We start from the raw sequence: 14,836 nt of genomic DNA, 5'->3' as shown, positions 1-14,836 counted from the left end.
AGAGGCAAAAGAGGCATACAGGTAGTCCTCGACTTACAACGGCACTGAAAAAAGTGACTTATGACCATTTTTCACACGTACCTTTGTAGCATCCCCAGGATCATGTGATCAAAATTCAGATGCTTGGCAACTGGTTCATACTTATGACGGTTGCAGGGTCCCTAAGTTATACGATCACCTTTTGCAAACTTTTGACAAGCAAAATCAATGGGGAAGCCAGATTCACTTATCTACCGTGTTACTAAACAACTGCAGTAATTCACTTAACAACGGTGGCAAGAAAGGTCGTAAAATGGGGCAAAACTCACTTAACAAATGTCTCACTTAACAACAGAAAGTTTGGGCTCAATTAGTCGTAAGTCGAGGGCTACTGTATAGTGTTAGCAATATAAAATAATGTATTTTAATAATTCTGTGGTCGTAAGTTGAGGACTACTGTATAGTGTTAGCAATATAAGATAAATAATGCATTTTAATAATTCTGAAATATTACCCCATCTAACAAAGTACGGTATGCTCCCTCAGGTTCAGGATTAATTCTAATATCTCTCAAATAAAGCACCTGGCCCCATAAAGCATAATCATAGTCAATTATTATCTTACCTGAGTTGAAAATATCACTCTCTTTTAAAGGTTTCTGGAGATACGTTATCAGACGTTGTAGTGATGGGAGTGGAGATCTGAGTGGAAAGCTGTGATGAAACCAGGAGAGGAGGTGGTGCTTCCATTTTGCCATTACATTCGTCCCTGGAATTACCGTATTCAACTGGGCGCCAGCTCCTGAGGAACACAGGAAACGAATCTCACCCACATGGACTATCATCAGCAGATGGTTTTACAAAAGGTCGAGAATGAACTTGCTGCAGCTTAATCTTCTGTCAGTAGAAGGAACGAAGAGACAAAACAGTCCAGGACCACAGGTCATTTTAAATAATCTCCCCTCCCAAAAGTGCAGAGGGAACCAGGAGGCAAGGCGACGAGAGCAAATTCCAGATATCCTTTGATATTGGCACATTATTCCGTCCTCATCTTTCTTCAGCATTCAGGAGCATTCAAAATATTTTCAAGTCTGTATCGGTTTTCCAAAAGGTTTCTCAAAACTTTTTGAAATAAAAATGGTGTCATAACAACAACGATTTTCAAGTTACGCTCAATCAAATGCTGACTTTCAGATGTTTCCAGAGAGGGATTCTCCTATAAATTCAAACTGCTTCAATCATGAATTTTACAAAGAGGCTCAGATGTCACTGTCTTCCAGGTACAACATAATTGTCCTTTTCTATTCTTTGATCCTACCTTTTTTCTTACCACAAAAATCAGTATTTGTGAGGAAAGAGTGCAACAGATACAGCATGCTTTTTCATTAGATGGTTTGGAAGGTTCATAATTATCCTATCTAGTTGAGCTTGAGGCCTGGCGACTTAGAAGACTGTTTTTCGGTAACAATACAGAAGCCATCTGTATTTAGCTTCTCAATATAGACGGAAACTCTGGGATTTCCTAGTGGTCTCTCCTCCGGGTAACTGAACTGACCCTGCTTAGCTGTATCATCCAAAGTTGGATATGTGCTGCTATCTGCTGCAACAGAGCTTCATAAGAAAATATATATGAATCTTGACGATTATGAATGAAGATTTGTTTAAAATACCAGTGGAAAAATATCCATTTCATAAAAAAAAAAGAATGAAATGTTACATGAATTTAAATTTTATGGTACCTATGTCCCATAGGTTATACAGGCTGAGGTGTATAAAATATTCCTGCTGCTGGAGAAAATAACATGCACCAAGATAAAGCTGAGTTTAGCTAAACCAAGCATATGTGCTCATTGGAATCACAGTACTTTTACATTTTAATAATAAACAATCTATTCTATAGAAAGGCATTCAAGAAAATATAGCATGTAAGGAAAATCATTTCTCAATCTCCCGCCTTAAGATATAATCTAATTTATATATCATGCTGAAATCTAACATGATTTGCTAGCTTAAGCATCAGTGTTGAAAGAAATGAACTATACAGCACCTTACTGTAAAATACTGTTAAAACTTATAATAGACTAGCTGGATACCCGTGCCGTAACAAAACTATGTGATCGGGCTTGATAAATCAACACTTACAGCTTGAAAATTAATCCTCTTCTCTCCCTCAGCTTTGCCCCACAGAAGCTCCTCCTCTCCTATCTTATCTTCTTCTCTCCATCAGGCTTGCCCCACAGAGGCCTCTTGTATCTTATCGCCTTCTCTCCCTTTCAGGTGGGGAGTACAGTGTCTAAACTCCCAGCCCGCAGGCCAGATAAGTCACATGCTGCCCATGCTCATGCCTAAGTGGCAGTAGGAACAGAGTTTGTTTCAGGTGGGGAGGGGGAATAGAACGTCTAACTCCTTAGTATCAGAGAGTGTTAATAATAATATAAGAAATACTAATGATCTGATGGCCATTACGAAACATCCTTTCTTAGCGAGCATCTAGAAGTCTAGAGGAACATACGTGTCAAATTTCAAGTTTGTAGGCTTTATAGTTCTGGAGAATTTGTGATGATGCGTGAGTAGCATTTCGCTTTTATATATATATATATAGAAGATTCTTACGAAAAAAAACAGCACAGCATGATATGGCTGAAGAAAACGTAAGACTTGATTCCAAGATATGAACATAGAAATGAAATGTACAAATATGCAAAGCAGTTGTTCAAGCATTAAGGATGCCAAGAAAACACAGTTCTACACCTTGTATTTCCAAAGCAAAAAATGAACAGCAGTATGCAAACTTTCATCTTATTATCTTAGATCTTATTTGTTTAAGTTACGTAATATATACAATAAATAGAGAATATAGAGGCATCTCATGTTTGGGGTAAACCATACCTAATGATTTCAATCCCTTCCACTAAAGAATGTGTACAGTTATATTAAAAATGTTCCAAGACAGTAACCTCACCATAACTCTATGCTTGTTCCTATAAAAGCGGTACTTGAAAATCAGAACACAACCTGTATCTAGAGCAGTTTCTAAAAAGAAAGCTGATAGAAGGAACTGGAAGAAGATTATAAGGTTATCTAAGTTAACTAGGCAGACCAGAACTTCTAAAAAAACCCACCAGCGATATGATTAATAGGTTTTAATGCTACACTGTGTATCTCCTTTTCCTCCCTCATTTTAGAAGTTTCAAAAATTAAGAGTCAGGCAAGTACAGAAATATTTAGCATTAAGTTGTAGAAAATTTGCCTACTGGATATTTTTACATTACAATAATGGGCTAATGAAACAAATACTGCAAATGTAAAGCTGTGAATGGCTTAATTCTGTATAAGCTGAAATAATAATATTTGAAACACTGATTACCAATAATAAGACTTATTCACCATAGTTTATATCAAAGCATATCATATAATCAAAGGCAAGGGAAACCACTTACGACTGTTTCAGCTTTCCCATGGTCACGTGCTCAAAATTTTAAAGAAGATCTTTTCTAAGAGGAGAAATATATTTCCAGGATATTACCTTATTTTTTGCCTGGGGAGAAAAACACTAATTTCCAAATAGGGTTTCCCCCCCCTCCCACACACACACACTGACAGCTACAGTCCTTTCTGAAAAATAACTACTGTAATTCTTCTGGGATGGTTATCTACGTAAAGCCTAAAGGAAGAAAAAAACTGCATTCCAGGAACCAACATGTCTTTTCTGACTCTAGCTGTCATTATACCTGAGGCCTTGGAGCGCACTTAAATATCCTGTTCACTTTGTCAAGAGGTCCCTAAGGATGATAAGACAATTAAGATGCTACACAATGAGCCCACAGGAGAAGGAGTGCACAAGATTACAGATGTACCTTGTGTTTCCAAAAATAAGAAAAAGGGAAGACGACTAGTTGTCTTACTGGCAAGGGACCACTGATAAATAGGAAGACACACACACACACACACACACACACACTCCCCACCACCACACAGGATGAGAGAAAATGAAAGTCTGTTCTCATTCTCTGCATTTCTAAACAAAATTGACAAACCAAATTAAACTGCTTAGATAAAATCCTCCACTTTTGTTGACTAATTAAGTAGTCCGGCAGAGTGCATAAAGTTACCTAGAGGTTGCATATGGTCCAAGAACTGCAGAAGATGGAGACCCCTGGCCTAGGTGTTCTTCAACAGCTGCCCAACATAGAGTGCTTCACGGTGGTCTCAACATGATGCAGTCAAGTCATGCTTAACTGTTGCCAAGTACAGGGTTGTATGCTAAGTTTAGCTAGTAGACTAATTTCAGCTGTGCAGAGTCCTCCTTGCTGCCTAGGACATGTGAAATTCAAGGCGGAATATAATCAGAGAGCTCTTCCAAGCTATGCAACTGATTTTTTCAGTGGGAGCACAATCCTTCCAGAACAGCTGAATCCCAAATTCTAAAACAGATTTTCTATTGATCGACACCATAATCTTTTATGAATATAACTAAGTCTATTATTGTTACCGTGCATGAGAAGGCATAACACAGCTTGAGCACATCAGAACATTGATGGTACATCAATAGTAACCTCTAAATCAGGGGTCTCCAACCTTGGCAACTTTTAGCCTGGAGGACTTCAACTCCCAGAATTCTGGGAGTTGAAGTCCTCCAGGCTTAAAGTTTATTTTTTTTAAAATTTATTTTATTAGATTTCTAGACCGCCCTTCTCCCGAAGGACTCAGGGCGGTGTACAGCCAAGATAAAAAATAAACAATATACAATTAAAAATAGATTTAAAAACTTATTATACAGTTAGGCCGATAAATTAAAATATATACTCTAAAAAACCCCAATTTAAAACTAAAAAATTAAATTTAAAATCTCCCCAATTTAAGAAAGCCCCGCGCGAACAAACAAATATGTTTTCAGTTCGCGGCGAAAGGTCCGAAGGTCAGATATTTGGCGTAAACCGGGGGGAAGTTCATTCCAGAGAGTAGGAGCCCCCACAGAGAAGGATCTTCCCCTGGGGGCCGCCAGCCGACATTGTTTGGCGGATGGTACCCTGAGAAGTCCCTCTCTGTGTGAGCGTACGGGTCGGTGGGAGGCATGACGTAACAGCAGGCGGTCCCGTAAGTTGCCAAGGTTAGAGACCCTTGCTCTAAATTAACTGTCCCAAATGTCCCATTTAGGTATGAAGTAGAAACCCTACACAAAACTTCAACTCAGATTCCATCATGTTAAACAAAAACACATTTTAGATTGATCAGCCAACATGGGGGATGAGCCTAGTGCTTCAAAGGTATCCCTGGGCCTACCAGATCCTAAAGCGTTCCTGTTTGCACAACCAGTGGCGCAGAGTGAAGAGGTTCCGTCACCACAATTGTTTCGTGACATGGTCCGAAAACAATGGACCCAACCAGGAACATATCCTAACCCAAATGGGAATGACAGGAGATATTATAACATAGCATCAGACTTCGCAGAGGAAATATAATTGCCATCAGTAGACGGGCCGGTGGCAGCCCCGACTTCGGCTAACCTTGTGTCCCAGGACACAGCAGACACTCTGAAACCAGAGGATAGGAGGTCAGAGTTGGCGCTTCACAGGTTTCACCAGGCAGCGAGAGGCCTGGGTGATCAGAACAACAAAGACAGTCTCACTTTTCAATAGGACCTCCTTAGCCTGGCTACAGCATATGCAAAGCAGGATTCCATCTGACGACCAGCGCCTCCAACAGGACATCACCAAGCTGATAGCAGTGACAGAATTCTCCGCAGATGCCACCCTGGATACAGCCAAATTCCCGCCGCTGCTCTTAAAGCAGCAGGCTGTGCCTGTTTTTGACTAACCCAGGCTGCTACTTAGCTCTAAACCGAAACTCCTGCTGCTCTGAGGATCCAAGGAAATGCCTTCCTTCTCTTTTGATTAGCTCAAACATACACGTCTCTCTCGGATGTAAGACTGAATCAAACTGGGAGGCAGCCAGGAGAGGCATGGCAGAAAGCTCAATGGATCCAGTCTCCAAAAGAAAGAAGGCGGAGCCAATACCCATACTTGGATTGTCAGGGCAAAACATTCCAATCCCTTACTGAAGTTCCTAGCACAGATAATCCATCAAACGAAAACACCATTTTCATTCAACACAGTAGACAAAAGGCTGGCTGAAATGGGGTGCAAGTTAGAAGCATCAACTGTGTCCAGATTCTGATGCCACTCAACTGGGCCTTCTATCTGACATGTTGAGTTGAAAAGCCCGATTTTATTTCTCAAACTGTAATTATTGTGTGGTTATCAAAAATTGGCATTTCAATTTCTACTTCAGCAAAAATAAATTAGCTAGAATAGAATAGAATAGAATAGAATAGAATAGAATAGAATAGAATAGAATAGAATAGAATAGAATAGAATAGAATAGAATAGAATTCCTAATTGACCAAGTGTGATTGGACACACAAGAAATTTCTGTCCAGTGCATAACCGCTCAGTGTAAATACAAACAATAAGTGAAAAATCATGATCATAATCATATAATACAATCATCATAAAACTCAGTGATGGCCATAGGATACTAAACAAGATAAATCATAACATGATACTAAATAAGGGCAATCGACATAAACCATGAGATACAAACAACAAAGTTATAATTATAAGAAGCTAAGGATCGGGGTGGGATTCAGCCGGTTCAGACTGGTTCAGGCAAACTGGATGTTAATTTTAATCTGGTTTGCCGAACTGGTTGTTCCAAGGACTGGCTGATCCCGCCCATCCCACCCTGTTGCTCCCAGGAGTCTCCACAAGGCCCGTTTTGGATACCACGTAAGTGTAGGGTCCACGTGGAGGCTCTGGGAGGGCAAAAAATGAGCCTACTGGAAGTCCAGAAACAGACCTGTTTCAGGCCTCCTGAGGGTCTCCAGTGCCCGGGGGAAGCCATTTTTGTCCTCCTGGAGGCTCAAGGAAACCTACGGAGCCTGGGGAGTACGAAAATTTATTTATTTTATTTATTATTTATTTATTATTTAAATTTGTATACCGCCCTTCTCCCGAAGGACTCAGGGCGGTTCACAGCCAAGTAAAAATACACAAAACACTATAAATACAATTAAAATACAATTAAAAAACTTATTTAAATTGGCCACAATTAAAATTTGGAGATAAAACCCATTAAAAAACCCATAACTTAAAAAACTACCCCAGTCCAGCGCAGATAAATAAGTAAGTTTTAAGCTCCCCCCCCAGCTGTGGTGCAGGAGGCAGAGTAGGTCACACCCCCATGGCCACACCCATCCAGCAACCGGGCAGCAAACCAGTTGCTGAAATTTTTCAACCCCTCCCCTGGCTAAGGTAATAAGAAAGGTAAAAAGATGAGGATACTAGGTAATACAGCCCCTACTAGGTGGTTTGACATCCTAAGGTGTTGACAGTGTTGTGGGAATTAATTGTTTAGCAGAGTGACAGCATGAGGGGGAGGGAAAGCTCAGTATTATACATTGCCCAAATGTTTAACTTCTTCAATAATAAGCACCAATAACTGCCAGGTAACTTCTCCAATTATTTCAGGACTTATTTTAATATTTCTCTCTCTAGGAATCATATTTTTTTCTCTAGGAATCATATTTTTCTCTCTAGGAATCAAATTCTATGCTTTCCTCTCTATAGTATAACAATCTGAAACATTCTTATGGACTACATTTTTCATATTAAATCAATATTACAGAAGCAGTGTTTATAATGCTTTCATTACACAAAGCTTTTCATGTTTTACAAGATTATCGATCGATCGATCAATCGATCAATCATCGTATGGCACATTCACACCATATCCAAGATTAATAAACAAGAAACAAGCCAAAATTTGGTTCCAATAACAATGTTGAAGGACTTCCAGAAGAATATCATTTCACTACATTCTGGAAGGTCACCACTGAAGGGGATATCTACCTTCTGAAGGAAAGTTGTTTAAGTGTATGGGAGCCATGATGAAACAACAGCATCTTCTGCCTTCTGATCATCAGGGGACCATGCAGCAATAGGGAGTTGCTCTTGCCCAGGGTGCTCTGACTGCCATGTGGCTGAAGTCTGAGGAGCCATTTGTTCTGAGGCCTGAAGGCGTTTGTTTGATTTATCAGCCTCCTTTATGGCCCGCTCAATGGCCTTCTCAATTGCCTTATGCCTCTGTCTCTGGCCTCTCTTTCAGAAGCCCTGGAGGCTTGCTTGGGAGGCTTGGCAATATGAGATTTTGAAGACTTCCCCTGCTTGGAGGGTTTCAATCCTGAAGGCTCGACCACTCCAGGATTGCTATGCTCCCCTACTCTGGAGTCCTGTAGCATGCGTTTGTTGGTTCTGCCAGATGGAGTGGTGGCCATTTTGAATTAGCAGTTTAACTGTCCTGGTCTCCAAAAGGCCTACTCTTCCACCACGTGGCAGGCCTGATCCAGAATGGCAGATACCAGACTTTTTTAGGTGTATTCCGGCTCGCCTGGGGATGGTTAAAAGCTGAGCTTGTTTGTGACTGTGGCTTAACAGGCCTTCCTGCTTCCCCACAAATCTTTGTTTCAAAGGGGGCAGAATTGAGAGGCTGATGGGTCTAGCCCTGCGGAGCAAGCTCATGGGTGCTAGCCCTGTGGGTGGCTTGCCACAACAATGCTGACCAGCACCTCTCCCAAACATTGTGGTCTTACGGTCTCTGCGCTCTCTCTTGATCTTCACTAAGAAAACCTCTCTGTGGCTGGCAGACAAGCACTGTGGAGAACTTGCTCATGAGCGCACCATTGACCGCTGCTTCTGCACGCGGTCAATTGGGTTGGAAGCCTCCAATCCCCATCTTCCTTGGGCCAGGCGGTTCGGGGCTATGCCTGTGAGCGCCTTCCCAGGAGATCTGCCAGCCAGCAGTCTCTCTGCCACCAAGCAGCCTTCAGCGGGCTCAGACTGGATTGCCCTTCACGCTAGTAAAGCGGAAGCTCAACCAGCAAGGCTTGGAGCCTTCCCCAATCCTTTCACCACCAAGCGGCCTTCTGGAGCGCCCTTCACGCTGGCAAGGGGGAAGCTCCACCAGCAAGGCTGGGAGCCTTTCCCGCTCTGATTGCCGCCGAGCGGCTTTCAGCAGGTTCAGGCTGGAGCGCCCTTCACACTGCTTAGAAGTGCTCTACCAAATAAACTAGGACTATCGATGTTCTGCCGTTATTCAAATTCAGAAAGCTTAGCTCAAAACCCCACGTCTGTCCTGATGGACTGAGTCTAAAAGCTGGGAAGCAAGAGAAGGAGGCGTGGCTTAACAGTTTGCAGACTCAGTCCTATCAGATGACAGATGGAGGTAACCCATTCCTGGCCGCTGTTCCCACTTTACTGGAGAATGATAAGGCCATTCAGGCATGTATTCTGTGGTTAACAAAATGAGGAGCAAAGCATCAATGCTTCTATTATATTTAATAAATTTACTTTATGGATCCTTAGAATAATATGGTGGGCTCAATCAAACTCTGACATACTTAACATTAGGCATTTTAACAACCCCAGTAAGCACAACATACACATTATTAATCAAAAAAACCAATCAGGCCAAGGTGTTCCATATAGAAAGCCAAGTTTGTCTGTCTGTGTGCGTTAGCCTTAACTCAATAGAAAAGAGTCAAACTGCAATATTAGAAATACTGCTAACTGATCAGCAAATGAAATAGTAAAGATACTACATATCACAGACTCATATCATTGAATGTTCTCAAACAATCCAATGGGAAAAATGGCCTTAATTCTAAAAACATACCATCACAAGAAGAAGGCAAGGGTTATACAAGAGGCATTTTTCATGCATTATGAAAGGTACCATCAAAACATAAATGCATTGCCCTAGCCACTACTTGTGAGACCTGGGAGCTAAAATGTTTCAGACACAGAATGTAGATTCTCAGTATGGCTGAGAACATTTCAAGTGTTCCCATCATACAGGGACATAAATTTAGAGTGACCTGAATTTGCTTTAACAGCTCTTTAACAGAATTTGCTAATTAACCTTTTAGTAGTATACACAGAAACAGCAACTTACAAGACAATGAGTGTGTGCCTTTGGGTAAATATTCAAAGAGCAGAGAACTCTCTTCTCCCAGCATGTCAGCTTTCAAGGACAATAAGCTATTCTTGTTCATAAGAGCTGCCCGCAAGTTAGCAACTGCTAGAGCCTGAAGTGCATCCTCTTTCTCTGGAGTAAGTGGCTGAGAGAGATAACTCACATCACCTCCTAGGAGTGCTTCATCAACCTTTGCATAAAGATCCACTCTCTCTATTCTGTTGTCAGAATTGCTGGGCTCTGCCCCTGTCAGATCCACACCTGGATGAAAAAGCAAGAAAGAAAGAAAGAAAGAAAGAAACATAAGTTTACGTTTAAGCATGGAGACTTAGCAGAAGTGCATTTATTTATTTATTTATTTTATTTATTTTGTCACAACATCATACAAAAAGATTATATAGTATATACACATATAAACATATATAGGAAGAAGAAAAGAAAAACAATAGGACAGGAACGGTAGGCACGTTTGTGCGCTTATGCACGCCCCTTATGGTCCTCTTAGGAATGGGGTGAGGTCAATAGTAGAAAGTTTTTGGTTAAAGCTTTTAGGATTATGGGAAAAAACCACAGAGTCAGGTAAAGTATTCCAAGCACTGATGATTCTGTTGCAGAAGTCATATTTTCTGCAATCTAGATTAAAGCGGTTTACATTAAGTTTAAATCTATTGGTTGCCCTTGTATTATTGCAATTAAAGCTGAAGTAGTCTTTGACAGGAAGGACATTACAATAGATGATTCTGTGAGTTAAACTTAGGTCTTGTCGAAGGCGACGGAGTTCCAAGTTTTCTAAGCCTAGGATTTCAAGTCTGGTGGGATAAGGTAATTTGTAAATGTAAATTTACATTTATTTATTTATGTAAATTTATTTATTTATGTAAATGTAAGGCATTTGTAAAACCACATTTGAGCTCACAGTGTCAGCATCAGTATTCCGAGCTAAAAGGTTTAAAATATATGCTTCTGTGTGAATACCTGATTGCCAAGGACTCATCCAGATAAGTAGCCAATCTAGGCCCTTAGTTTGACAGTGTTGCTACCTCTAAAACCATCCGTTGAGGGTAGCATCTAATGAATCGTCATAATACAATAGTTCCTTCTGCAAGAGCTACTTGTTCTTCACAGAATAGTTTCAAATAAATCTAAAGCAAAGAAGATTATTCTTGATAGAGAGTATGTTTTTCTGTCTCATTTCATTGCCTGGATACCTACCTAGTGTCTCAGCTCTATTCTGCTGTGTTCTCACTGTCAGAAAATTACTTCTTACTTCTATGTTGGATCTTTCTTTAATAAGCTTCCACCCATTACTTTCTTGTCCTGCTCTCTGAAGTTTGGAGAATAAGTGAAATGCACTAATGCAGGCTAATTCTGTCGACTGCCAGCAGTTTGAGTCTCCCTGGCTCAAGGTTAACTCAGCCTTCCAACCTTCTGAAGTCACTAAATAAGGACACAAATTGCTGGGGCAATAGGCTGACTCTGTATACCACTTAGAGAGGGCTGTAAAGCACTGTGAAGCGGTATAAAAGTCTAAGTGCTATTGCTACTGTGCCTTTGCATGATTTCCCCCCCATGATTTAATGTAATTAAATAGTTGTGAGTTACAGATTTGTCACTGGCAAGCCAAAGGCCACAAGGACATGTAGCAAGTTGATAGAAGCATCTCCTGAATATATTCTTTCAGAAATCAGGACCAGAAAAAATGTTATTACCAATAACAATAAAAGTCACTGAGGCCTGTCAAAGCCACTCTTGCTCTGTCTAGTTACCAGATATTGCCGCTGAGATCACATCATCGCAATCAATTAAGTAACTTGGAAACAAGATTTATTTTTTTAAAAAAATCAGGGTAATCGGTATCTATAAATAAGCGTTGAACTACCTCACTGCCCTTCATTTTCTTTAGAAGCAGAAGAACAAACCATTTTCAAATTCTTAGTACATAGGAACCAATTACACTGGAAAGCCAGCAAAATCATTTCCAGATTTTTGTTATCCTGTTTCAGCATTCTATTTTCACACCCACATCAGGGAACTGATGAACCAAGATCTGTACTGTCCAAGATTAAATTTACTGCTGCTATATGAAGAAGGGCAAGACCATGAACTATGATACAATGGTGATAGAAGTTGACACAGATAAATGAAAAACTTAATTAAATTGTGGGAGCTGTATCAGACATTGGAGGAATACAAATTGAAAAGCCTCCTCCATCTGTTACAGAAAGGAGTTGGAGCAGTTAATAACTAGAAACTCAGATTTAAAAAATTTAAATAAAGCTTCCATTTTATTAATGGGTCATTTATTAAAAAAACTGAGTGCTGCTTACCATTATCAATCTGAAAAACAAACTGAATAAAGTGATAGAACTAGATTTCTGATAAATGTAGAGAAAAAAGTTGTGAAGAGATTTTAAACACTGGTTTTGATGTATGATAAAGAATTCAATTTATAGGATTAATAAACCCTTTAAAAGAGGAATAGATCAAACTGCATATTCAATCTTCTAAATTTTGCTGAAGTCACACTCACAGAAGTGGACACAGTCAAAATAATTTTAAATTATAGTTAATTTTCAATGCCATTGTTGTCTCTTCCTTTTCAATGAAAATTATTAATTTAAAAATATTATTTAACCACTGTCACAAACAACTATACGCCTTGTCCCATAAGGTATTTATTTTACCACACATTTACAATATTGAAATCAGTTCTAGTTAGTTCACGGGGGCTGGATTTATACACCACATGGAGTACAATATGGTTTCTACTGTATTAATTTAGGGCATTGTGTATAAAATCATCCATTAACGTATGGCCTGTAAACCATGCTTTATTTAGCACAATGTATAACTCCTGCAGTTGTGATTTAGTCAATATATAAAGAGGGCATTATCAGAGTAGCCGTGATGGCACAGTGGTTAGAATGTAGTATTGCAAGCTAACTCTGCCCACAGCCAGAAGTCAATATATAAAGAGGGCATTATCAGAGTAGCCGTGATGGCACAGTGGTTAGAATGTAGTATTGCAAGCTAACTCTGCCCACAGCCAGAAGTTCAATCATGGCCGGTTCAAGGTTGACTCAGCCTTCCATCCTTCCAAGGTCGGTAAAATGGGGAATCAGATTGTTGGGAGCAATATGTTGACATTTGTTAACCGCTCAGAGAGTACTCTAAAGCACTATGAATTCTAAGTATATAAGTAAGTACTACTCCTATAGTAACCAAGGGTATGCTGGTGGGGATATGAGACATGTATATTTACAACCAATTCCTCTCCCTTCTATTTGCCACTTAACTGATAGTTCTACTCCTGTTCCCTATTTCCCCCTGGTATTATTCTTCAGTACTAATTCAGTTCATAAAATTAATCAAGGATCAAATTAATCCTTGATTTGATGAGGAAATTCAATCTGGGATACATTAATAAGATGGGGGTGGGGTTAAGATGGGTGGAATTACCGTATATACTCGAATATAAGCCGATCCGAGTATAAGCCGAGGTCCCCAATTTTACCCCAAAAAACTGGGGTAAACTGGGGACTCGAGTATAAGCCGAGGGTGGGAAATGAGGCAGCTACCGGTCGGGGAAACCCTCCCTCCCTCAGCCGAGAAGGCTGGCGGCTCCCCCGCCCCGCCCTCCCACTGCACCGGCAGGGCTTCCCCGCGCTAATGCAAAAGCCCACCAAGTTTGCGCCATCCGGTATAATGTGAAAAAAAGAAGAAAAAAAAAAACTCGAGTATAAGCCGTATATACTCGAGTATAAGCCGAGGGGACGTTTTTCAGCACAAAAAACGTGCTGAAAAACTCGGCTTATACTCGAGTATATACGGTATTTTAAACTGGTTTTGCACATAAAGGTTCATGGTACATGATCATGCTAGGCTTGGGCATTGGGGTACTGACTGCGACCCACAGAACGTCCATTTTACTAAGCAGGAGTTGTCTTGACCACGCAGTGAGATCAGAGAGACAGATGGGGATTGCAGCTGACCTGTTTTCCACTGTATTACCCAATGGCCTTTCTGCATGAGCTGGCTGAAGTAATTTTGAGAATGAAGTCCTATGCCTCAGGGTAATTTTCTAAGGGGACAATCATGCTGTCTTGGATAATCCATTTGGGGATTTTATGGGCTCCATGGCAACCACCAGGCTTTTTGGAGCATTGGTGACCACAAACACAGGACAGGACGCTCTCTTGATTTCATCTCATACACTCTTGATCTGGTATTCACCCCACTGGGTGGGACAGGTGATTTGAATGACAGGAGGAGTTGAAATCACGTGATTATATAAGAACATTTGCTGGTATAAAGTTTGATTTTACAGCATTAGTGTTCTGCCACAGAGATTAAGGATATCAACCTTTGAAACTCTTGCAGAAATGCAGCCCATCTTAGAACCTCTTAACTATTGTCCATCATAGCTTATTAAAAATAGCCACAGGCATTGGCCAAATGGGCTCAGTGAATGGATAATGTATCATATGGCAACTGTGGAGCCATTCCTGAAAAAAATACCTCCCTGGAATTCTTGAAAAATGTTGCCAGAAACCCTTGGTAGAATCCCTTTCTGCATAAGACTGAAACACCAGTCATGGCATAATTGCAGGATCTCTTGGAACAGGAAAATGACTACAATATGGCTTCAAGGCTGATTTCTTCATCTTTTTATAAGACTACTGTGGAGACAAATAAAGTACTATTTTGTCCCCAGAGCTATTTAATATCTGCATGAGGCTACAGGTGCGGTCATTAAGTAATTTAAAGTAATGAGATCAGTTTGCCATTGTAAGTATGAAAATACTTAACGGAACAGAGAAGAATGT

At 40.3% G+C, this 14,836-nt stretch overlaps 1 protein-coding gene across 3 annotated transcripts in view; it reads right to left on the bottom strand.

Moving 5' to 3' along the window:
* Positions 1–14,836, bottom strand: part of ZBTB46 (zinc finger and BTB domain containing 46) — a 65,634-nt gene that overhangs the window by 27,013 nt on the left and 23,785 nt on the right. For all 3 annotated transcript variants that reach the window (XR_009154552.1, XM_058178032.1, XM_058178033.1), the window contains exon 3: positions 9,990–10,271. Coding sequence is in view for 2 of the 3 variants with exons in the window: in XM_058178032.1 (XP_058034015.1) it covers positions 9,990–10,271 (282 nt within the window). In the remaining variant the exon portion in view is untranslated. The remainder of the gene's footprint in view (positions 1–9,989; positions 10,272–14,836) is intronic.

Source organism: Ahaetulla prasina, chromosome 3 (assembly GCF_028640845.1).
Source record: "Ahaetulla prasina isolate Xishuangbanna chromosome 3, ASM2864084v1, whole genome shotgun sequence".
Taxonomy (NCBI): Eukaryota; Metazoa; Chordata; class Lepidosauria; order Squamata; family Colubridae; genus Ahaetulla; species Ahaetulla prasina.
The sequence above is the reverse complement of the archived record's forward strand: the minus strand, read 5'-3'. Positions and strand labels throughout refer to the sequence as shown.